At 38.7% G+C, this 23,891-nt stretch overlaps 1 protein-coding gene and 1 non-coding gene across 8 annotated transcripts in view; both read right to left on the minus strand.

Moving 5' to 3' along the window:
* Dock3 (dedicator of cytokinesis 3) overlaps window positions 1-23,891 on the minus strand; it is a 309,043-nt gene that overhangs the window by 221,749 nt on the left and 63,403 nt on the right. For 6 of the 7 annotated variants that reach the window (XR_003485121.2, XM_027414437.2, XM_027414435.2 and 3 more), the window contains exon 4: window positions 19,252-19,307. Coding sequence is in view for 5 of the 7 variants with exons in the window: in XM_027414437.2 (XP_027270238.1) it covers window positions 19,252-19,307 (56 nt within the window). In the remaining 2 variants the exon portion in view is untranslated. Of the gene's footprint in view, window positions 1-19,251; window positions 19,308-23,891 lie in introns of those variants that run through there. The other variant, XM_035443927.1, reaches the window with a different exon arrangement.
* On the minus strand, window positions 15,586-15,689 carry LOC113835534. The gene has a single exon (XR_003485162.1). It is a non-coding gene; the product is annotated as a U6 spliceosomal RNA (small nuclear RNA).

Genomic DNA, 23,891 nt, shown 5'->3' on the forward strand with positions numbered 1-23,891 from the left:
AGGACTAGACAGAAGCTGTGCCATGACTTTCAAAACTGCTAACCAGACCCAGGTACTAGAAACATGATACATCTCATCCTGAAGAGGTAAAAGTAGATTCTGACAAAGGACAGATGGCTCCAAACAGCCTATATACAGGCTTCTAGTCTAGGCTGTAAAAAGATGCCAAGGCTTGACACAGTCTGCTGGAAAAACAACTATGTAATTCTGAAGCCTTACAAGACAAAGAACCACTTAGGCAAGCAGCTGTTGTTGAGGTGCTGACTATCTGACTAGATTTATGAACAATCTAGTGATGCAAAACTGAGTACCTTGATCAAACAGGAAACTGTGTTAGACAATGATCTGTGGCAAAGACCTGCCTTACCCCTCTCTTGCCAAGGAAATACAAGAAAATAATTGAATGACCTAAGACAATGCAAGATATGAGAAATTCAAGAAAGACAAAGGATCTCAAAAAAGGAAACAGAAATCTTTAAAATGAAAAGTTCAAAAAGCCAGGCATTAGTGGTACACACCTTTAATCCCAGCACTCGGGAGGTACAGGCAGGTGGATCTCTGTGAGTTCGAGACCAGCCTGGTCTCCAGAGTGAGTTCCAAGACAGCCTTCAAAGCCACAGAGAAACCCTGTCTCGAAAACAATGAAAACACCCAGTTAAATTTCTACGACACTAGAGAGTGTGTGTGTGTGTGTGTCCTTTGTGTATATATAATAATATATGTATGTTTCTGAAATTGCATTCATGCCTGTGAATGCAGCATCTGTGTACCTTGATGCACATGTGGAGATCAAAAGACATCGGGTGCCAGTCCCTACCATCCTCAACCTCCACGTTTACACAAGGTCTCTTTTGTGTTTTCTGGCCATGTGATGGCTGCTCTTGGTTGCTAACTTGACTACATCTTTAATCAACTAAAACATAAGTAGTTGGGCATGCATGTGAAAGATTTTCTTGATTGGATCATTTGAGAAGGGAAAACCTACCCTAAATCTAGGCCACACTTTCTGGTGACAACCCACATAAAAGGACATGGAAGGAGGGAAGCTTTTGATTTTTACCTCCTTTTCCTCACGCTTGCTCCCAAGTTCATCTATTTTGTTCCTTTAGCTTTCCTTTGCTTGTATCAGAATCAACTTCTTCAGGATTTCAACATAGACTGAAAGCCAACAGGTCTATAGGAATTTCCCAGGTCTCCAGCACCAGACTGGGAATACAGAGACATTCAGTCTCTTGTTTGTTTTTTGTTTTGTTTTTCTGAGACAGGGATTCTCTGAATAGCCCTGGCTATACTGGAGCTCACTCAGTAGACCAGGCTGGTCTGAAATTCATAGGTTCACCTACTTCTGCCTCCCAAGTGCTAGGATTAAATCAATGTGCCACCACTTCCGGGTGAGAAATCCAGTCTTACATACTAAACAACTTTCACTCTTTGCCTTTCCCACAGCAAATAGCCATTGTTGCACTACCTGGACCACAGACTGTAATCCACTCTAATAAATTACATATACTTTTTCATAGTATCAATTCTGTTCCTTTAGAAAAAACCCTAATTAACACATGTCATGTATTAGACACGTGACTAGCTGACCACAAGCTTTCAGTGGTCTCCTGTCTCCACTTCTCGTCTCCAGATTTTACATGGATTCTAGGTATTTTGAAATCAGGTCATGTTTATATAACAAGTGCTTCTACCCACTATATCATCTCCTCAACCCTACATATATTTCTATTCTGATAAATTTGCTATATGGCATTTATATAATTCTACAAGTTATATATAATATGAAGTTATAATGCTGAGCAGTTTTAATATACAATGATTGCTGTTAAAGACCCCAAACAAAAACTCAACCTTTTAGTGAAAAATAAGTTGTTTCACAGGGGTAAATGTTGCTTAGAATTAGTTCCTCGTTGGCACCTACAGCACTTAAAAGTCTCTGGCAAAACATCATAATCCATTAAAGTGATATGAATACCAAAAAAGTCCAGCTGTGCCATAGGGGCATAAAAATTGTTTAGGGATGAAGACATCCATCTGAGAATCAACCAGTACAGGAAGAAGTTTTCTCTTAACTATGTAAAATTAGATTCTTAAAAAAAAAAATCACAAATTTCCTCTTACTAGGAGTGTCAACCAAAAATTGATGCATCTTAAGAGACCTGGCAAAGCTAACACAATACACTGGGTAAACATTTTTGCAAGCTGTCAGGTCTCCCAACTATTCTTATTAAAGCCTAGTTACCTTTCAGATGTCATTTGTGCTTCTATACATGTCTCTTCCCCACCCCCATGCTCTTGTAAAAAGCCATTTATTCTTCCAGAAGTACCTCTCTGTCCCTTTTTTTCCCCTATTAAAATAGTATAATGATCTCTCAAATCCCATTGCTGCTTTGGGTATTCATTTCTTCCATGGTGCTCTTGTGCACATAAAATTAAAAATAAACCTCTATGTTTTTTCTTTTGTAAAAAAAAAAAAGAAAGAAACAATTCAGTTGAAATCTTCAAGTAAATTAAGAAGAAAGAAAGAATAGCAGGTCTTATGGTTTATGAACTATGACATCCAAACAGTGCAATAATTTCTATGTGAAATGTCTCCCACAAGCTCAGGTGTTTATACACTTGATTCTCAGCTGGTGGCTGTTTTCGAAGGTTGGGGAATCTTTAGAAGATAAAGTCTCACTGGAGGAAGTCAGACGCTAGAGACAGATCTTGAGGTTTTATAGACAAGTTACAGTAGATGTCCCCTTCTCTATTTCTTGACTGTTGAAAAAAAAAAATCTGACCAACCACCTCATATTCCCTCAACTAAATATTCCCCACCACTAGGACAGTATCTCTTCTTAAACTACACATCAAAATAAATCCTTTGTTCCCTAAGCTGCTTCTTATCAAGTATTTGGTCATAGCAACAAAAGTAATTGATGCAGACAAAAAAAAAGGAAGAAATTATGAAGGGAACATGAACAACAAACCAAACAAGATCAGTAGGCATAGAAAACACATTTAGTAGAATAAACAGAAAATTCTCTGACCTTGGAAAAGAATAAGGACCTACAGATGCAGAAGGGATTTAGAACTTAAAAATGTATATGCAATAAGATAAAGACTCCATGCATACTCCTTTAGTCCCAGCATTCAGGAGGCAGAGGCAATAGATAATCCCACACTAGCAAATCCTGAAAAAGTAAAACACACACAACCACCGAAAAATAACAGGAATCAACAATCACTGGTCATTGATATCCTTGCCTAAAAAAGACATAGGTTACACAGAGTCCATGCCTCTTGTGCAACTGCAGTTTTATATCCTTAAACCAATCATTTCCCCATTGTTAAAAACCCGCATTGAAGCCTAATAGCCACAATACTGCTCTCTGTTCCCGTAAGTTCATCATTTCTAGGTTACACATAAAATTGAAATTGTGTGACATTTGTCTTCCAGTGTGTCACTTATTATTTTTTTTGGCAAGCATATAACTTTACTACTTACTAAAGATGAAATCAAATTTGCATGCACAGGTGAGCACTCTCTGAAACACCTTGGATTTATCACATATTTGAGTTTCAATTAGCATATATATATATATATATATATATATATATAGAGAGAGAGAGAGAGAGAGAGAGAGAGCAATAATGGCAATATGTTATGCATCAATAGCAGCAGCAACAGCTTTTCCAGGTTCTGCAGTCATTTGAACAAAATTGTAGAGACATCCAGCACACTCCATTTAAAAAGCCAAAAACAAAAAAACAAAACAAAAACAAACAACAACAACCAAAAAGTAAAAAACAAAATCCCAGAAAACAGCGCAGTTCTGTTACTCTTATGGTACTTGGCACCATTTTTTTTTTAATTAGCTTCTCAGTCATCAACTGGGAGGAAACCATTCTGAGCAACATCATTAAAAACAGCTCTGATAAAGCATGGACACTACTATGTATCATAAAGCAGGTCCATATTTGAGTGAATATATATCATGTTTGTCTTTTTGTGATTGGGTTACCTCGCTCAGAATGGCTTCTTCGAGTTCCATCGATTTTCCTGCAAATTTCAAAATTCCATTGTTTTTTTCTGCTGAGTAGTACTCCATTGTGTAAATGTACCACATTTTCTCTATCGATTCTTTGGTTGAGGGGCTGCTTCCAGTTTCTGGCTATTACAAATAATGCTGCTATGAACATGGTTGAACAGATGTCCTTGTTATATGAATGTGCTTCTTTTGGGTATATGCCTAGGAGTGGAATTGCTGGATCTTGTGGTAGACTCATTCCCATTTTCTTGAGGAGTCGCCATACTGATTTCCAAAGTGGCTGTACAAGTTGGCACTCCCACCAGCAGTGGAGGAGTGTTCCAATTTCTCCTCATCCTCTCCAGCATAAACTGTCATTGGTGTTTTTGATTTTAGCCATTCTGACAGGAGTAAGATGGTATCTCAGAGTTGTTTTGATTTGCATTTCCCTGATGGCTAAGGATGTTGAACACGTTCTCATGTGTCTTTCAGCCATTTTAGATTCCTCTATTGAGAATTGTCTATTTAGTTCTGTACCCCGCTTTTTAATTGGATTGTTTGGTGTTTGGGAGACTAGCTTCTTGAGTTCTTTGTATATTTTGGAGATCAGCCCTCTGTCAGATGTGGGGTTGGTGATATCTTTTCCCAGTCTGTGGGCTGCCGTTTTGTCTTGCTGACTGTCTCCTTTGCCTTACAGAAGCTTCTCAGTTTCAGGAGGTCCCATTTATCAATTGTTGATCTCAGTGTCTGTGCTACTGGTGTAATGTTCAGGAAGCGGTCTCCTGTACCGATTAATTCAAGGGTATTTCCCACATTGTCTTCTAATAGGTTCAGTGTAGCTGGATTTATGTTGAGATCTTTGATCCATTTGGACTTAAGTTTTGTGCAAGGCTTGGGTCTAACTGCAGTCTTCTACATGTCTGCAACCAGTTATGCCAGCACCATTTGTTGAAGATGTTCTCTTTGTTCCATCATATAAATTTGGATTGTTTGTCAAAAATCAGGTGTTCATAGGTGTGTGGGTAATATCAGGGTTTTCAATTCTATTCCATTGGTCTACCTGTCTATTTTTGTGCCAATACCAAGCTGTTTTCAGGACTATAGCTCTGTAATAGAGCTTGAAGTCAGGGATGGTGATGCCTCCAGAAGTTTCTTTATTGTATAGGATGTTTTGGCTATCCTGGCTATCCTAAAAATTCTCCACATAAAGTTGAGAATTGTTCTTTCAAGGTCTGTGAAGAATTGTGTTGGGATTTTGATGGGGATTGCACTGAATCTGTAGATTGTTTTTGGCAAGATTGTCGTTTTTACTATGTTGATCCTATCTATCCAAGAGCATGGGAGATCTTTCCATTTTCAGGTATCTTCTTTAATTTCTTTCTTTAGAGACTCCAAATTCTTATTGTACAGGTCTTTCACATTTTTGGTTAGTGTTACCCCAAGGTACTTTATGTTGTTTGTGAAGTCTTGAGGTGTACTGAGAGCATGATAAATATGGTTGATAACAATATGCTATATTTTAAAAGTTGTGAGATAGTATACTTTAAGTGTTCTCAAAACAAAAATGATGAATATGTGCGATATAACATGTTAATTGGTTTAATTTAGCCATGCCATTGTGAACATACTGTATTGTGTATCATAATTGTGCATGACTTTATTTATGAGCTAAATAAATGAATGAAAAAAAAAAAGAAGGGACTTTGAGAGCCCATCCCATGTGAAGGGATGCTCTCATCCGGGACACATGGGGGAGGGCCTAGGCCTGGCCCAGGATGATGTTGTGGAATTTGGGGAGCCCCCGTGGAGGGCTCTACCCTCTATGGGGAGTGGAGGGGGGAAGGGGATGGTGGGGGATTGGGGGGAGGGGGAGAGGGAGAAGGGATTGACATGTGAAATTATAATTTGTAAAAATTAAATAAAAAATTTTAAAAAAGACATAGGCTAACAGAATGGATACGAAAACAGGATCCATCCTTCTGCTTCAGACAAGAAACACACTCATCTTCAAAGACCGACATTACATCAGACTAAAGAGTTGGGAAAATACAATAGAAAAAGAAGGGACATTGTCAAACTTTTTTTTATGAGGTTACAGTTACCCAGACACCCAAACCACACAAAGATGCAACAAAGAAAGAGAACTACAGACCAATCTCCCTCATGAACATTGATGCAAAATACTCAATAAAATATTGGCAAACTGAACCCAAGAACACATCAAAAAAAAAAAATCATCTACCATCACCAAGTAGGCTTTATCCCAGAGATGCAGGGTTGGTTCAACATATGGAAATCTATCAATGTAATCCACCATATAAACAAACTGAAAGAAAAAAACCTACATGATCATCTCATTACATGCTGAAAAAGTCTTCGACAAAATTCAACATCTCTTCATGATAAAGGTCTTGGAGAGATCCAGGATATAAGGAACATATCTAAACCTAATAAAATCAATATACAGCAAGCCAACAGCCAACGTCAAATTAAATGGAGAGAAACTCAAAGCGATTCCACTAAAATCAGGAACACAAGACAAAGCTGTCCACTCTCTCAACATCTATTCCATATAGTACTCGAAGTTCTAGCTAGAGCAATAAGATAACAAAAGGAGATCAAGGGGATACAAATTGTAAAGGAAGAAGTCAAACTCTCACTATTTGCAGATGATATGTACTCTACATAAGTGACCCCAAAAACTCTACCCGGGAACTCCTACGGCTGATAAACACATTCAGTAATGTGGCAGGATACAAGATTAACTCAAAAAAAAAAAAAAATCAGTAGCTCTCCTGTATAGAAATGATGAATGGGCTGGGAAAGAAAACAGAGAAACATCACCTTTTACAATAGCCACAAATATAAAACATCTTGGGGTAATTCTAACTAAATAAGTGGAAGACCTGTATAACAAGAAGTTTAAGTTCCTAAAGAAAGAATTGAAGAAGAATATCAGAAAATGGAAAGATCTCCCATGCTCTTGGATAGGTAGGATCAACATAATAAAAATGGCAATCTTGCCAAAAGCAATCTACAGATTCAATGCAATCCCCATCAAAATCCCAGCACAATTCTTCACAGACCTTAAAAGAACAATACTCAACTTCATATAGAAAAACAAAACAAAAAACAGAATAGCAAAAACAATCCTGTACAATAAAGGAACTTCTGGAGGTATCACCATCCCTGACTTCAAACTCTACTATAGAGCTATAATAATAAAAACAGCTTGGTATTGGCATAAAAACAGACAGGTAGATCAATGGAATAGAATTGAAGACCCTGACATTAATCCACACACCTATGAACACCTGATTTTTGACAAAGAAGCCAAAATTGTACAATGGAAAAAGGAAAACATCTTTAACAAATGGTGCTGGCATAACTAGATGTCAACATGTAGAAAGATTGCAAATAGATCCATATCTATTACCACCATGCACAAAACTCAAATCCAAGTGGACCAAGAACCTCAACATAAATCCAGCTACTTGAACCTGGTAGACGAGAAAGTAGGAAGTTGCCTTGAACAAATTGACACAGGAGACCACTTCCTAAATATAACACCAGTAGCACAGACACTGAAAGCAACAACCAATAAATGGGACCTCTTGAAACTGAAAAGCTTCTGTAAGGCAAAGAACACTGTCAGTAAGACAAAAATGACAGCCTACAGAATGGGAAAAGATATTCACCAACCCCATATCTGACAGAGGGCTGATTTCCAAAATATATAAAGAACACAAGAAACTAGATATCTAAATACAAATAACCCAATTGAAAAATGGGGTACAGAATGCTGGGCGATGGTGGTGCACGCCTTTAATCCCAGCACTCGAGAGGCAGAGGTAGGCGGATCTCTGTGAGTTCGAGGTCAGCCTGGTCTACACAGCGAGTTCCAGGACTACCTCCAAGCAATACAGAGAAACCCTGTCTTGGAAAAAAGAAAAGAAAAATGGGGTACAGAGCTAAACAGAGAATTCTCTCCAGAAGAATCTCAAGTGGACAAAAGACATTTAAGGAAGTGCTCAACATCCTTAATCACCAGGGAAATGCAAATCAAAAGGACTCTGAGATGCCATCTAACAACTGCCAGAATGGCTCAGATAAAAAATACTGAGGACAGCTTATGCTGGAGAAGATGTGGAGTCAGGGGGTCACTCCTCCAATGCTGGTGGGAGTGCAAACTTGTACAGCCAGTTTGGAAATCCGTATGGTAGTTTCTAAGAAAATTGAGAATCAAACTACCTCAAGACCAGTGATACCACTCTTGGGCATATACCCAAAGGACACTCAATCATACCACAAGGACACTTGCTCAACAATGTTCATAGCAGCATTAATTGTAATAGCCAGAACCTGGAAACAACCTAGATGCCCCTTACCAAAGAACACATAAGGAAAATATGGTACATTTACACAGAGGGGCACTACTCATCTGTACAAAATGAAGATTACATGAAGTTTGCAGGCAAACAGATGGAATAAGAAAACAACATCCAGAGTGAGGTAACCCAGACTCAGAAAAACAAATATGGCATGTATTCACTCATAAGTGGATATTAGATGTAAAGCAAAGGATAACCAGACTATAATCCACAGCTTCAGAAAAGCTAGGTAACAAGGAGGACCCTAACAGGGATACATGGATCGCCCTGGGAAGGAAAATTAGATGAGATCTATGGGGTAAACTGGGGATAGGGTGGTGGTGGGGCCACGGAGAGGGGAGGGAGGATGAGAACATGAGGGAACAGGATGGTGGTGGGAGAGGCATGCAGTGGAGAAACAATGATAGAAAAATCTTAATAAAGAGAGCCACTATGGGCTTAGGGAGAAACCTGGAACTAGGGTAATTCCCAATAATCTACAAGAAGGACCCCAGCTAAGACTCCTAACATTAGTGGAGAGGGTACCCAAACAGGCCTTCCCCTGTAATCAGATTGGTGAATACTTAACTATAACCATAGAGCTTTCATCCAGCAATTGATGGAACCAGATGCAGAGATCCACAACCAAGCCTAGCTCCAGGGATACAGTCAAAGAGAGGGAGGAGAGAATACATGAGCAAGGGAGGTCAAGATCATGATGGAGAAATCTACAGAGAAGGCTGAACCAAGCTCATGGAAACTCATGAACTCTAGACCGACGGCAGTAGATACTCCAGGGGACCAAAGGAGGCCCTCCATATGTGGGAGACAATTGTGAAGCTTGGACCATCAGAGGGGTTCCTGGGAGTAGAGCCAAGATACCAACCCGGCACATGAGCTAGCTTGTTAAGAGCCCATTCCCTGTGATGGGGTGCCATCCTCAGCCTTAATGCATGGGAGAGGGGCTTGTCCCCACCCCAACCTATTGTTTCATACTTTGTTGACTCCTCATGAGAGCCCATGCTCGTGAGGAGAAGTGGACTGGGGGTGGGGGTGGGTAGCAGGAGGAGTGGGAAGGAGAACTGTGGTTGGAATGTAAAATGAAGTTTAAAAGAATAAATAAATTCTAAAAGAGTCTACCAACAAATAGATGGTAGTATCACATAACTTCACTAATGAATTTATTAGACACTTTTAAGATTGTTATTTTATTTTATGTATATGGATATGTGCCTGCATAAATGTTTGTGCACTGTGGGTGCACGGTGCCTTCAGAAACAAAACAGTGCCATTGGATCCTCTGGAACTGGAGTTAGCCATGGTGTAGCTGTTGGGAATCAAACTCAGTCCTCTGGAAAAGTAGTCCCAGTGCTTTTAACCAGTGAGTCATCTCTCCAGTCCCAAAATTTATCAGACTTTAAATAAAAAATAATATCCCCACGATCTGGTCCTGCTAGGAAAAGCTTAGTGGAAAACAAAAGGGAAAAAATACTGAATTTCTGTTTCCATAACAAAATCTATGGAGGAATGCTATGCAAATGTTCTGAGTGCTTTTCCCAGCAAGACTGAGATTTGGGGTCCTGATGGGGGATGTCCTTCTGTATATATGTTTCTCTTATTGGTTGATTATTAAAACATTGCTTGGCCAATAGAGACAGGAAGACAGGCAGAACTAGGACACGAGGAAAGGTAGGTAAAGAGACAGAAAGGAGATGCCATGTAGAGACCAGGAGGATAGGACGTGCCAGGCGTTCTCTGGCAAGATAAGGCCATGTAGAAATACATAGATTAGTAGTTATGGGTTAATAATTAAGACACAGCTAGCCAGTAAGAAGTCCTAGCCATTGACTGATGGGGTTGGTCCTTCTATGTATATGTCTCTTTTATTGGTTAATGAATAAAACACTGTTGGCCAATAGAGAAGCAAGATAGGTGGGACTAGGAGAGGAGGAGGATTCTGGGAAATGTAGTAAAGAGAAGAGTTGTCATGCATCCCGTGGATAAGATAAGTCTTTATAAAATATATAGATTAATGGTTATGGTTAATAATTAAGACTGAGCCAGCAAATAAGAAATCCTAATCATTGGCCATCAGCATGGTAATTAATATAAGACTCTGTGTGTTACTTGGGGGCCCTAATGTGGAGGTGGAACTCAGGTGGCTGGTGAAAAGAGTTATCGTTATAATCAACTAACAGTTGTATAACTAACATAGCATCTGTGTGTTTATTTGGGGCTGAAGTGGTGGCAGGACCAGGCTGGAACAAAGAAACTCCAGCAACAGGGTCTCATCATAGCAGGTTATGAGCCTATAGCAAAAGCATCCCAGTTAAAACATGCAGAGTTTCTACCACGTATGTGTACTGCACCCCTTCCTACTTGTACAGGAGTATGGCCATGACTACCAGTATCTTATAGTATGCAAGCTGCTTTCTGAAAAATTTGTACTGCTTTTGGTGAAGAGCTTGTTTCCATTTGGTTAATAAGTTATTTAAATAGGCTACATGAAAATTTTCCTGTGGGAAACTTGAAGTCATATTTTTAGATTGCTTTTAAAATGTTTCTTTTTTTCTTTAATGGTACTAGACAATTAAGCAAACTTTTATTGAAGCCTACACTGTGGTACAGAAATACATTTCAACTGATCATAATTCTAACACCAATGAAGAGAAATTATGGCACCAAAACTTCCCCTACATAATCACACTAGCATCACTATTCAATCTACATTTAAGTTTCTAGGATTTGTTCCACAAAAACCTATGCAAATTCCAACATTAGAATTCTTAATTATAGAGTTCGAGGCCAGTCTGGTCTATAGAGCTAGTTCCAGGACACACACACACACACACACACACACACACACACACACACACACACACACACACACACCACACACAAGAATTCTTAATTCTTTAAGATCAGACCTTAAGCCAACAAAATCTACTGGGTTACAAAGTCCAGCTTAAGTAAGCACTGGTCCTCCAAACAGCATTTGAAAACATCAGGTGCTGTGCTCGTTACAGAACCAGACTGATAAAGCTGACTGAAAGCTTTCCCAATGAGGAAATCAATCAGCAACAGCATGATTAAAGTAAAAAAAGCTCATTTTCTTTTTTAAAAAAAAATGACCCAGGGCAGTGGTGGTGCACGCCTTTAATCCCAGCACTCAAGAGGCAGAGGCAGGAAGATCTCTATGAGTATGGTCCACAGAGCAAGTTCCAGGACAACCAGGGCTATACAGAGAAACCCAGTCTCAAAAAACCAGAAACAAACAAAAAAATCCAGCTGCAGTTGCTACTTTTTAAAAACAATTTCACTAAGAAACTAACATTTTGTAGAGAGTTTCAGAACTTCAGGCTAACTAAGGAAAAATCATGGACACAGACCAGCAGAGCACAGATAGTTTTATTTGGTAGCACATTATCAGGTTGCAGAGGGAAGTCCTACTGGAGACAAACCTTTCACAAGAAAAAGGCCACCACTCATAAAGGCACAGTCAGGGAAGCTCCTTAGGAGAGGAGGCCAAAAAAGACTTGTGTGTCTAGATAACATTATTTAACTGCAAAATGAGGAAGCACTGGGTGAGACAGTTCTAAAGGGTCATCATCAGTATAAGGTCATTTTGTTGTTGTTGCTTTTAAAAATATTTTTATTTAAATTCTTTAATTACTACTCATATTTACATATCCACCCCCCATTCCCTTGCCCTCCCATGTTCCCCACCAATGCCCCCAACGCATCCCCCAACTCCTCCCCAGGGATAGTGAGGCCATCCACCAGGGACCTTCAAAGTCTGTCATATCATTGGGGGAGTGCCTAGGCCCTCCTGGCTGTATCTGGGCTACAACAGTACCCCTTCATAGGGAATAGGCTCCCAAAGTCCACTGTGCTCTAGCGATAAAGGCTAGCTCTACTGTTAGAGGTCCCATAGACTGTCTTGGCCTCCTAGCTGGCATCCACATTCAGAGGGCCTGGCTCGATCCAATACTGTTTCCCCAGCTTTATGACTGGAGTCTCTATGCTCTCAGTAGGCCAGATTAACTGTTTCTGCGGGTTTCTCTAGCACTGTCTTGGCTCCTTTGTTGATCCCTCCTCCCTCTCCACAACTGAATTTCAGGAGTATGGTTCAGTGCTTAGCTGTGGGTGCCTGTTTCTGCTTGGAACAGCTACTGGATGAAGGCCTAGGGTAGCCAAGGTAGTCATCAATCTCACTATAGGGGAAGGGCATCAATGGCATTTTCTCCACCACTGCCTGGATTCTTAGTTGGGGTCATCCCTGTGGATCCCCTAACATTTCCCCTGTGCCAGACCTCTCTCCAAACCTGTACTGTCTCCCTCTATCAGGGCATCTCCTTTCTTGCCCTCCTCTATTCCTCCCCTGTCTCAGTCAATCCACATTGCCAGAGGAGCTAGGAAACAAGGAGGACCCCATGCATAGTACCTCAAAGAATGGGAGGGGGAAAAAGAACCCTGAACAAAGTGGGAGCACGGGGGGGGGGGGGGAGAACAAGAAGACTAAAAATATTTTTAATTTGTTAAGAATTTCATAAAACATATCTTGATCATTTTATTCAACATCAACACTAACACATCTATTACTGGTTCTTCTCTGCAATGTTTTCTGTTCCTCACCTCTAAGAATTTCTTATCTCCATGTACCTCACTGGCTACAACTTTTCATCATCCTATTATGAATTCTCTCTCCTCTTCCACCTAAACTGAAATGCTACGGTTCCCTAGAATCTGTCTTCAGTTCAACTCTAGCCACATTAACTCCTTGTTTTCAGCCCCTTAGCTTAAAATCAACAGAAAACTAGCGACTTCCAAATTTACACAACTTCACATTCAGACAACTGCCTAATTTACAACTCCACTTAAATCTGTAACTCTTCAAATTTAATATATTCAAGATTGCAGTATTTTATGTCTTCTTAAAAACAAATCCATTTTCAAACTACACATCTCCCTGAATTGTGCCTACATCCTTAATGAAAAAGTCACATATTCTTTTATCTGTATGTGCTACTGGAAAACTAGCCTGGAATGATGGCACACACCTTTAATCCTAGCACTCAGGAGGCAGAGGTAGGTGGATCTCTGTGAGTTCGAGGCCAGCCTGGTCTACAAAGAGAGTTACAGGATAACTAGGGCTGTTACACAGAGAAACCCTATCTCAAAAATGAAAAGAAAAAGAAAATTCTATCATCTCAAATGCTAAAATGGATACAGTACCTTACCACTTTCTATCAGCCCAATGAACATCTGCATCTAAGCCAGCACAGCATCCTCCGTGAACTAGTATAATCTTCCTTTATATTTTTCTCTAGTATTTCCCAGTGGTGGGGACTGAACACAGGGCTTTTGCATGCTGGGCAATCACTTTACTATAAAGTTATATTTAGCCTAGACCAGTTCTAAATTTCTGTACATATTTTCTTTGTGGTTTCCATGACGCTTATATAGGACACCTTATAATCATTTATTCTAAGCTGACATGTATGTGTATGGATGTGCATGTGTGAAAGAGAAGGGGCCATATACATGTGGTAGGTATGTGCCCATTTGAAGGCCAAAGGAAGACCTCAGGTGTCTTGCTCTATCGTGCTCCACCTTCTTCTCCTGAGGCAGGGTTTCTGTAAGCTAAAGGCTCCAGAGATCCTCCTGTCTATCCCAGGCAGCATAAGAGTTACAGGTACACATGACCATGCCTGGCGTTTTATATAGGTGTCAGGGATTTGAAGTCAGATTCTCATGCTACCTGATGAGCCATTTCCTCAGCCTGTAAGTTCATAGTTCTAATTGTATACAAAAATTCTACAATTGCTTCTCCAAATTTTTGTCACTAACATCGCAACTAACATCAGCATGTATTCACTGATAAATTTTGCAAATATATTTACTCTCAATTCTTTTAATTTTATATTAAAATTATAAGTGATTTATATACTACCTTGATAATATTTATGTCTTCATGTTTCTATCTTTGCCTTTACCCATGAATCCTATAATTTTTTCCTTTACGACATATGGCAAGCGCCTTTTTTGCTCCAACTTAAAGAAGAACTTGTATTTCTTGCTAGGCAAGTCTACTTGTGATAAATCACCTCTGCTATCATTTGTATTGGAAAATCCTTCTGTCTTTAAAGGGTCATTTTACTAGGCACAGTATTTTTGCTAAATGGTTTATTCCTATGGTATGCTGAATTTAATCATTCCATTTCCTTCTATTCTGAAAAGTCTCTACTGAGATATCTTACATATCTTATAAAGTCTCCTTGTACACGAGTTACTTTTTTTCTTTTGTTGCTTTCAAAATATTTGTCTTTGACTCCTAGTAGCAAAATGGAAAAATAAATCCAGCCACCTACCTTGGTTTTTGTGGACTAGATTCAACAGGGAAACAATCCATCTGAGAATCTGGGACCCTCTCAAGCCTTTTCTATGGATATGGATTATTCCTCCATTCTTCCTCAGAATCTCAAGATTATGGGTCTCTTTCCAGTTGTTTATACCCATAAATAGCCACAGTAAATAGCCCTTCCCTGGGGTGGTGTACTGAAAAGACCAGGCACCAGATACATACTCTGCTCTTTTCTTTCCCTCTGAGAAAAAACTCAATCTGGAAGAACTATACTGACTACAGGAAGCTCCTCATCCCTTTCTTCTAAAACACTGTACTGAAAGGCAGACACAGATGCCCGTTACTATCCTCTTCACCCCATCTGAGAAGAAGTCCTGACTTAGCACTATTCTTAGTCTTAGAGAACTGGACAAGCTTCAGTATGCTGCCACTCCTTTGTTTTTAGTTGCCTCTCAAGGTTAAACTATGCAGGTAACTTCAGTGATCAAACTTGAGCAATCGCAGGAAAGCGGGTTAAAATGTGTCGCTTGGGCAGTGTCCCAAATGCTAAAGATGTTAAGTATATTCTGCTCATTTTATGTTGCTTTAGTGGAATAGATCAACTAATGTAAATTGTGCCTTAGTTATCACGGAGAAAAAGATGATTCCGTTAAATGAGATTGTTATTAAAGGTTTCAAAAGTGACTGTTTCCTATTTTGTACTCTGTGGGGTCCTGCATCATCTTTACTGGATTCTGTACCACTCATAAAAAATACATTGCTGTATATGTGATTGTTAAATCAATGTTCCTGAAAAGGATGAGGGATGGGATTTCCTTTCTACCTTTTATCTCTTTTAAAATATGAACACTGCATGAATTTATGTGTCATCCCTGCACAATGGCCATGATAATCTTTGTATTGTTCCAATTTTGCTGTATGTGCTGCCAAAGTGAGCACTTATTCCATCTTGCTGATTCCAAAACACACACACACACACACACACACACACACACACACACACACACACACACAGGCACACACACCATTGTCTTCCTGGGCTCTCTTCCATCATTTGACAAATTGAAACTTTCTGAGGAAAAAAAGAAGCCAAAGTAAACATGAAGTTCTTCCTATGTACATCTGTTCCTTCATGAATCATCACCTTTAGAAATCCTTGCCAAAAGAAAACAAAGCCATCTAGGACTAGAGAGACCCCCATTTCAAAAACATAAAAATAAAAATAAAAAAGCAAAAGAATCTTTAGAGATCATATCTATGTCAGTTGTTCACCAGTGCCTGCAGGTAGGGTTTTTTTTTTTTTCTTCATACGTTATCTGGGTTTTATAACTTCTATTTTGTATGATGACCCTGCTAGACATCTAGATACAACAGTTAATTCTAGGTAGCTTTCTATGATTTATATCCAAAGACCTCTGCACTATGCTCCCACAGAGAAAGAGTACACCCAATAAATATGACTGTCCTGAGCAATTCTCTGCATAGCTATAGCTCTTCTGCTTTCCCTAAGCAAACAGAATTCAGGTGTTTATTCCTCTGCTACCAAATTGTCTCACAAGCCTTCACAGTTATTAAATATAAGACACATGCATTGTTCCTTAGCTCAAGGTCAGTCACTTATCATGAGGAAGCATTGCCTTGCTAGTATTTTCTGAGACACTGGATCACTACATGTTCTCTGTAAGTCCTTCCTTACCTCACTCCCATGGTGCTTCTGCACAATTTCAGCTCTGTTATAGATCATAGTGCTACAAATTAAGAATACCATTTTTATGTTTTGCTTCATAAATCATAAAAATGGCCATTTCAACTTGGAAAATATATTTTTGTAATGCCTAAGATTTACACTTTCCCCATTGGGAGTCTAGATACATTCTTTTCCTCATAAAACTTCTATAGAGTGTTTATACTTTGACAGTCCTTACTTAAAATTTTGAAGTGACAAGTTTACAAACATACACACTAGTGTATGTTTATTTCATAAAAAGGAAAGAGGGAAGAAACAGAAATATGCCAGGGACTCTGAACATGGCTCAATGTAGAGTATTCATCACACACTGGGCTCTGGGTTTACTTATTAACACAAAGAAAAAAAGGTGGGACAAAGAATTATTTTAATAGTATATTTATATCATAATATTGTAATTCTTTTAATTCCCCAACAACAAATTTTACCTTGGAAGTCAGATCAGTGATTTACTAATAATTATAACCTCCCAGCCTAACCTTCTGCGCACATGAACTTTTCTACACAACCCCCTTTGTCGCTACAGACATTAGAAAGCTATCAAGGGGAAAATGTGTTTCTTACTGTTCCTAGAAACAATTCTCTGTTGATGAAAACTGGCTTTAGCATCCAGCTGTCTTTGGCACTGACAGTCTGCCCTTATTGCCACATGACTCACATACACCACCAGCAGCCCTGTGATTTCCCTTTCTCAAATGTTTGAGCTCCAATGTCACAAGACCCATTTCCCCAGTTCCTAGGATCTGGTGTCCCATGCTCCTGTACTTTGTAACCCGGCCATTTGAGTAGACTGATGTCTGTTGTTATCATTATTTGGTTGATATCAGTATTTCCTCTTTTGTTTTTCACCCTTAAACATGAGCATAAATAATCTCCGACATTAAATACCACTTCATACTTTTACTAATGTATTTTATGTCTTCATGACTAAATGTTAAATGACTATGGACTCTGATGCTTATGCACTCTCCAGTCAAAAACTTTCTTAGTTGAAAAGTAAATACTACTTAAATTTTTTTCAAAATGCTAAACTTTATTGCACATATATATAATTTTTTCTGTTTCTTTTTTATATATATTTGAATTACAAACAACATTGAATTACATGGTGATCCCAGTTCCCTTCTCCCTCCCTCCCTCCTCTACCACCCCCCCAACTAAAATCCTACCTATCATATGTCCTTTCTTCTAATCTACACCTGACTCAAAATTTCTGCTTCCTCACGACCTCTGCATCCTTCCTCTTCTTCCCTTCTCACTCTCGTACCTTCCTCCCCCACTTCCCATGCTCTCAATTTGCTCAGGGGATGGTGACCCTTTCCCCTTCTCCAGGGGACAAAGTTTGTCTCTTTTAGGGTCTTCTTTGTTTACTAGTATCTCTGGCAGTATACTACTTAAATTTTACATAACTTTATAAGATAGAACATGACAACAGCAAATATCTTAAAAAGCACTCTTAACATGTAAAACAATCAGTGTTAGCATTTATATTTATTTCTCATCTCTTTTCTGTGAAGATTACTTTTTACTTTTGTTTTTGTTCTCTAAATGTATTTTTTATGATTTTATTTAAAAAAATTTTTTTTTGGTTTTCCAAGACAGGGTTTCTCTGTGGCTTTGGAGGCTGTCCTGGAACTAGCTCTTGTGGACCAGGCTGGTCTCGAACTCACAGAGATCCGCCTGCCTCTGCCTCCCGAGTGCTGGGACTAAAGGCGTGCACTACCAATGCCCGGCTTTAAAAATATTTTTGCTTTATTGAAAATAGATTTTTTTCTCACATAATATATCCTGATTACAGTGTTTCCTCCCTGTACTCTTCCCAATTCTTCCCCACCTCCTTCCTATCTAGATCCATACCCTTTCATTCAAAAACAGACTTTTAACAAATAATAATAAAATAAAACTTAATGAAATAAAAAAAAACAAAATACATCAGAATTGGACAAAACAAACAAAGAGAAGAAAAAGAGTCCAAGATACAGAATAAGAATCAAGACCCATTTATTCGTACATTCAGGAATTCCATAAAAACACTAAACTGTGGTGGGACATGCCTTTAATTCCAGAACTCTGGAGGCAGAAATAGGCAGGTCTCTGTGAGTTTGAGACTACCCTAGTTTCCATATCAAGTTCTGGGCCAGTAAGGGCTACATAGTGAGACCCTGTCTCAAAAACAAACAAGCAAAACAAAAACAAAAATTTATCTTGGCTTTTCAGATGTGTGCTTAATATATTCATTTTACATAAGAATGTTTCTATACATGAGATATACCTTTAAATTTTTAATCTCTACTTATAAATAAAAGATTTTAAGTTTCCTCCACTTTGACATATAAAAGTGAATGACAAATTTATCTCTAATACCTAATTTACGAATGATAATTCTCAAAGTTGTAACTAATATACTTATAAAAAGATACTATATGTGTAACTGTTTTGATGAAATTTACAGCTAAGGGTGTTTATCCGGAATGTGGTTCAAAAATTAGAGCTCGGGATTCTATATAATAATAATAAATGCATATTTTTAAAAATCCTGTCAGAGGGTTAAAGAGATGCCTCAGTGGTTGAGAGCCCTGGCTGCTCTTCCAGAGGACGCAGGTTCAATTCCAGCACTCACATGGCAGCTCACAGCTGTCTGTAACTCCAGTTCCAGGGGATCTGATACCTTCACACCAATGCACATGAAGTTTAAAAAAATTTTAACCATGTCAGACTCTAATAATTGTAAATTAACTTAGGCTAATTACTTACCCCCTATTACTGACAACTGCCTTTTTCAAATGAATATAATTTGCAGGAAAGATCCCCTGTAAAACAAATAAAAAGTCCAAGTTAACAAAATATAAATTGTGATTAACATTTCATATATATTGAAAGAGAATGGAAATGTAGTAAATATTCTACTGAAACAACCACTTTGTGCAGCAGGAACACAGAGTTTAAGGGAGAGCATTAGTATGGGATTTTATGACCATGTATAACTAGATTGTATACTCAGGAGAAAACTAAAGCCTTAAACACTTCATAAATAAAATATTACAAAATTATAAAGTAATTACAAAGTAGAAATAATCAATCAAATGACTCACAAGCTACAGTACTGTGTACAGGTGATTCATGCTCAAAACCCACATCATCATCTTATCAGTGACTTACAGTTATCTATCTTTGTTACAGAAACAATTTTCAGACTCTCATTAATATTAAGAATTACTTAAATGCATCAGTTTGGATGATTTTGCAAATAGTTCTTCTCATATTATTTTAAAAACTATTTTCATTTAGTAAGAAATATATTTCTACTTTTAAAATTAATTTTAATTGTGTGTGTGTGTGTGTGTGTGTGTGTGTGTGTTCCCGAGTGCACTAGCACACATGGAGGTCAAAGGACAACTTGTGGGATTTCCTTCTTTCCTTCTACTATGTGGGTGCTGAGGGGGAAGATAATTTCTTCAGCAAAAAGGGTTGAGAAAATCAGATATCTATAAAGGGAAGAGTGAAGTTAAACCATCTTCTCTTGCCCTTCACTATATATACTGTGTGTATACATTTTTTTTCAAAATTTTGCAAAAAGTACTTTACTATGAAACCTGAATGCTGAAACTGCTAGAAGAAAATCTAGGGAAAGCAATTCACGTTATGTTGGTTGTTTCGGTTTGTTGTTGTTGTTGTTTTAAATTCTGGAATGCACAATAGAAGGAAATAAAGGAACTGACAAATGGGATTACATGAAATCCAAAGACTTCTTCACAGTAGTAAAGCCATCCATGGGGATTGGCTACTGAACAGGTGAAAATCTGTGCCCATTATATCTCAGATAAGAAGCTAATATAATATCTAGATGTGTATTTTTAGAAAAATACGAAAACCGAAACAGCAAAAACTAAGTCTTCTGATCAATAAATGGATTAACGAACCAAAAAGACAGTTCTCAAAAGAAGAAAAACATGTGGCCAACAAATATTTGAAAAGTGCTTTATAGCTTTATACATGAAAGAAATACGAATTAAAGCTCTTTTAAGACTGAAGTTTACCCTAGTCAGAATAACTATCATCAAGAAAACGAGAGGCGACAAAGGCTGCTAAGGACACAGGAAAATAGGACCCACATTCACTGCTGGCAGGAATGCAAACTTGTGCAGCCACCATGAAAATGAGTACGTACATCTCTCCAAAACTAAAAATGGAACTAACATATGGTCCAACTATACTACTCCCAGGAATACAAAGGATTATTAAGTCCTACTACAGAGATACTTATACATCTATGTCTATTGATGCACTATTCAAATTAACTATATGTCTGTCTTAGTTAAAGTTTCTATGACCATGGCAACTCTTATAAAGGAAAACATTTAATTGGATGGCTTACAGTTCAGAGGTTCAGTCCATTATCATCATGGTGGGACATGGTGGTGTGCACAAAGCCATGATGCTAGAGACTGAACTGAGAATTCTACATCTTTGATCCACAGGCAATAGGAAGTAAACTGAAATGCTAGGCATGGCTTGAGCATATATGAGAACTCAAAGCTCACCCTCTGAGTCACACACTCCAACAAGGACACATCTACTCAAACAAAGTCACACCTCCTAATAGTGCCACTGCCTATGATGGGAACCAATTACATCCAAACTACCACAATGTCCATAAAAGATGACTGGATAATGAAAATGTGATGTATATACACAATTAAATTTTATTAAGCCATAAAGAAAAATGAAATCATGACATGTAGTGATATATTGTTTGTAATCTAACAAATAAACTTTGCCTGAAGATCAGAATGCAGAACTAAGCCACTAGTTAGCCACACACCTCATTAAGAGCTAAGCCACTAATTGGCCACGCATACTAAGCCACTAGTTAGCCATAGAGAACAGGTGGTGGTAGCCACACATTTAATCCCAGCACTCGAGTGAGAGGCAGATGGTTCTCTGTAAATCCAAGGCCACCATGGGCTACATGAGATTGAATCAGTCTAAAAGAAAAACATAGCTCACACCTTTAATCCAAGCACTAGAGACAGTATGAGGCAGGAGCTCAGTGCAGTCTCAGATTGAATTCTGAGGATTCAAGGAGACAGGATTGCCCTTTCAGTCTGAGGTAGAGGTAAGAGCTAGCTACTGGCTGCTTTGCTTTTCTGATCTTCAGCTTTAACCCCAATATCTGTCTCTGGGTTTTTATTATTTGTACTACAATGGGATGAACAGAAAATGAATGGACCTGGAAATCATACCTTAAGTGGTGGCAATGAAAGCCTTTAATCCCAGCACTGGGAGGCAGAGGCAAGAAGATCTCTATGAATTCAAGGCCAGCCTGGTCTACAGAATAAGTTCCATGACAGCCAAGGCTGTTACAAAGAGAAATACTGACTCAAAAAACCAAACCAAATCAAAAAAGGAGCAGGAGAAGGAGAAGAACAAAAACAAGGGCCTGGAGAGATGACTCAACAGCCAAGAGAGCTTGCTGCTCTTGTACAGAACCTGGACTCAGTTCCTAACATGGCAGCTCACAATCATCCGTAACTCCAGTTTAAGGAGATCTGATACTTTCTTCTGGCCTCCATGGACACCACTCATGCAAATGGTGCACCTAAATACATGCAAGCACTCGTATATACACATAAAATAAAAATAAATCTTTTCATAAAAAAAAGAAAACAATGATGGCTAACAAAAACATGAATAAAAACCAACTGTTTAATATCTTAGCTATTATTGAGGCTGGCTTTAACATCAATTTCCACAATTTAGAATGTCCTGAGTAGGGAGTCTCACCTGAAGAACTGTTCTGATTATTGTGGGAAGACTCAACCCAATCAGGGGTAGTACCTTCTGGTAGGAGCCCACATGAAAAAGGGTACTTTAGAGGAAGTTTGTTCTCTTGCCTGCTGCTTCCTTTGCTGACAATAGAAACAACATCTCCAAGCTTTCATCATGTAATAGAGATCAGCAGCTCTCTAGGAACGTCCCAGAGTCCACCAACACACTGGGACTACTGAAGCAACCCACCTTGTGGACTGAGTGACTACTAGTTGTCACCTCCAAACACACTGGAAGAGTTATTCTGGAACTACTCCAACACTGGCACGTAGCCTTGAGGACCCAATTCCAGGATCTCGGCATCTTAAGTAGGATCTGGCTGTTGTCACTATTTTAAAGTTTGTTTAATAGATTCCCCATAGGGAAAGCAAATCAAACTTTGGAGCCTCCCTGACTAATAACTTGTGAGGTGGTATCACACACCTGGCACAGAAATTTTCATTTAATAATCCATGTCTTCTGAGGGAATGGTGATGCTCACACGTTAGGGATTGAGAGCTCTTCTTGCTGTACTTTAATAGAGAAAGCGGAGATGAATCACAAAGGAAGCAACGTCAGCAGAGATGGAGCGGAGCAGCAGTGAGCTGCCAGCTGCTTTAATAGCCACAGAAGAGGTTGAACCACGAGCAATGCAGACACCAACAAATGCTGAATCTCAATACCTAGGTTTATTAACTACAATATTAGCAAGGGCTAAGGAATTCCAACTTCCCACACCTCCATCAGAGATGTAAATTTTGTAAGCTATGCCTGAACAAGAGCATTTACAATTAATATAAGCATCAGTGTGTCTATCTGGGAGCTGCTGGCAGGACAAAAACTTCTGCCAATAATTTGTACAATAAAGACTTAAGGAAATCTCAACAATAAACTATCCATTCTAATAGTGTTTAACTGTACTTGTGCAGGGATTCTAAATTTTGAGTTCAGCCAGCTTAAACTCAATTTGAGGCCAGCTTGACCTAAATAAAAAGACTTTGTCTCAGAAAATGAAAACAATGCACTTCCCATCCAGTACTTTACAGTAGGTAACAATGCTAAACTGTACCACACAATCTTGACTCACCATTCCCCAGTTATCCTCACTGCAGTATTGTAGAGAGTACTTCAGAAAGCATCTATAAATTCATCAACATTTATCTTTAATAACAATTTCTCTTATAAGTTAAATACTGTGTACTATGGTTTGTGTCCCCTAAGATTCTTGTGTTGAAGGTCCTCAGGGTGGCACTACTGGGAGGTGACCAGTTCTTTAGAAAGTAAAGCCCCTGGGAGGTCATTGAGGGCAAGAACCCATGGGAGAGTCTGGTGTCCTGACTTCCCTGCTTTTCTTCCTAGGTCATATTATGTACAAAGTGCTCAACCATTCCCTGGCCATTGCCACTTGGTACAACCATCCCAAAGGCTCAATGAAACAGGATGCCTGATCGTGCATGGACTTTAAGATCTAAAACTATGTACCAAAATAAACCTCTTTATTAAGCTGATTATCTTATGTACTTCATTGTAGTAACAGAAAGGTAAGATAGTGTGTAACAACAGCACATGTGCAGCTCTGCTGACTC

This window comes from Cricetulus griseus, chromosome 4 (genome assembly GCF_003668045.3).
Source record: "Cricetulus griseus strain 17A/GY chromosome 4, alternate assembly CriGri-PICRH-1.0, whole genome shotgun sequence".
NCBI lineage: Eukaryota > Metazoa > Chordata > Mammalia > Rodentia > Cricetidae > Cricetulus > Cricetulus griseus.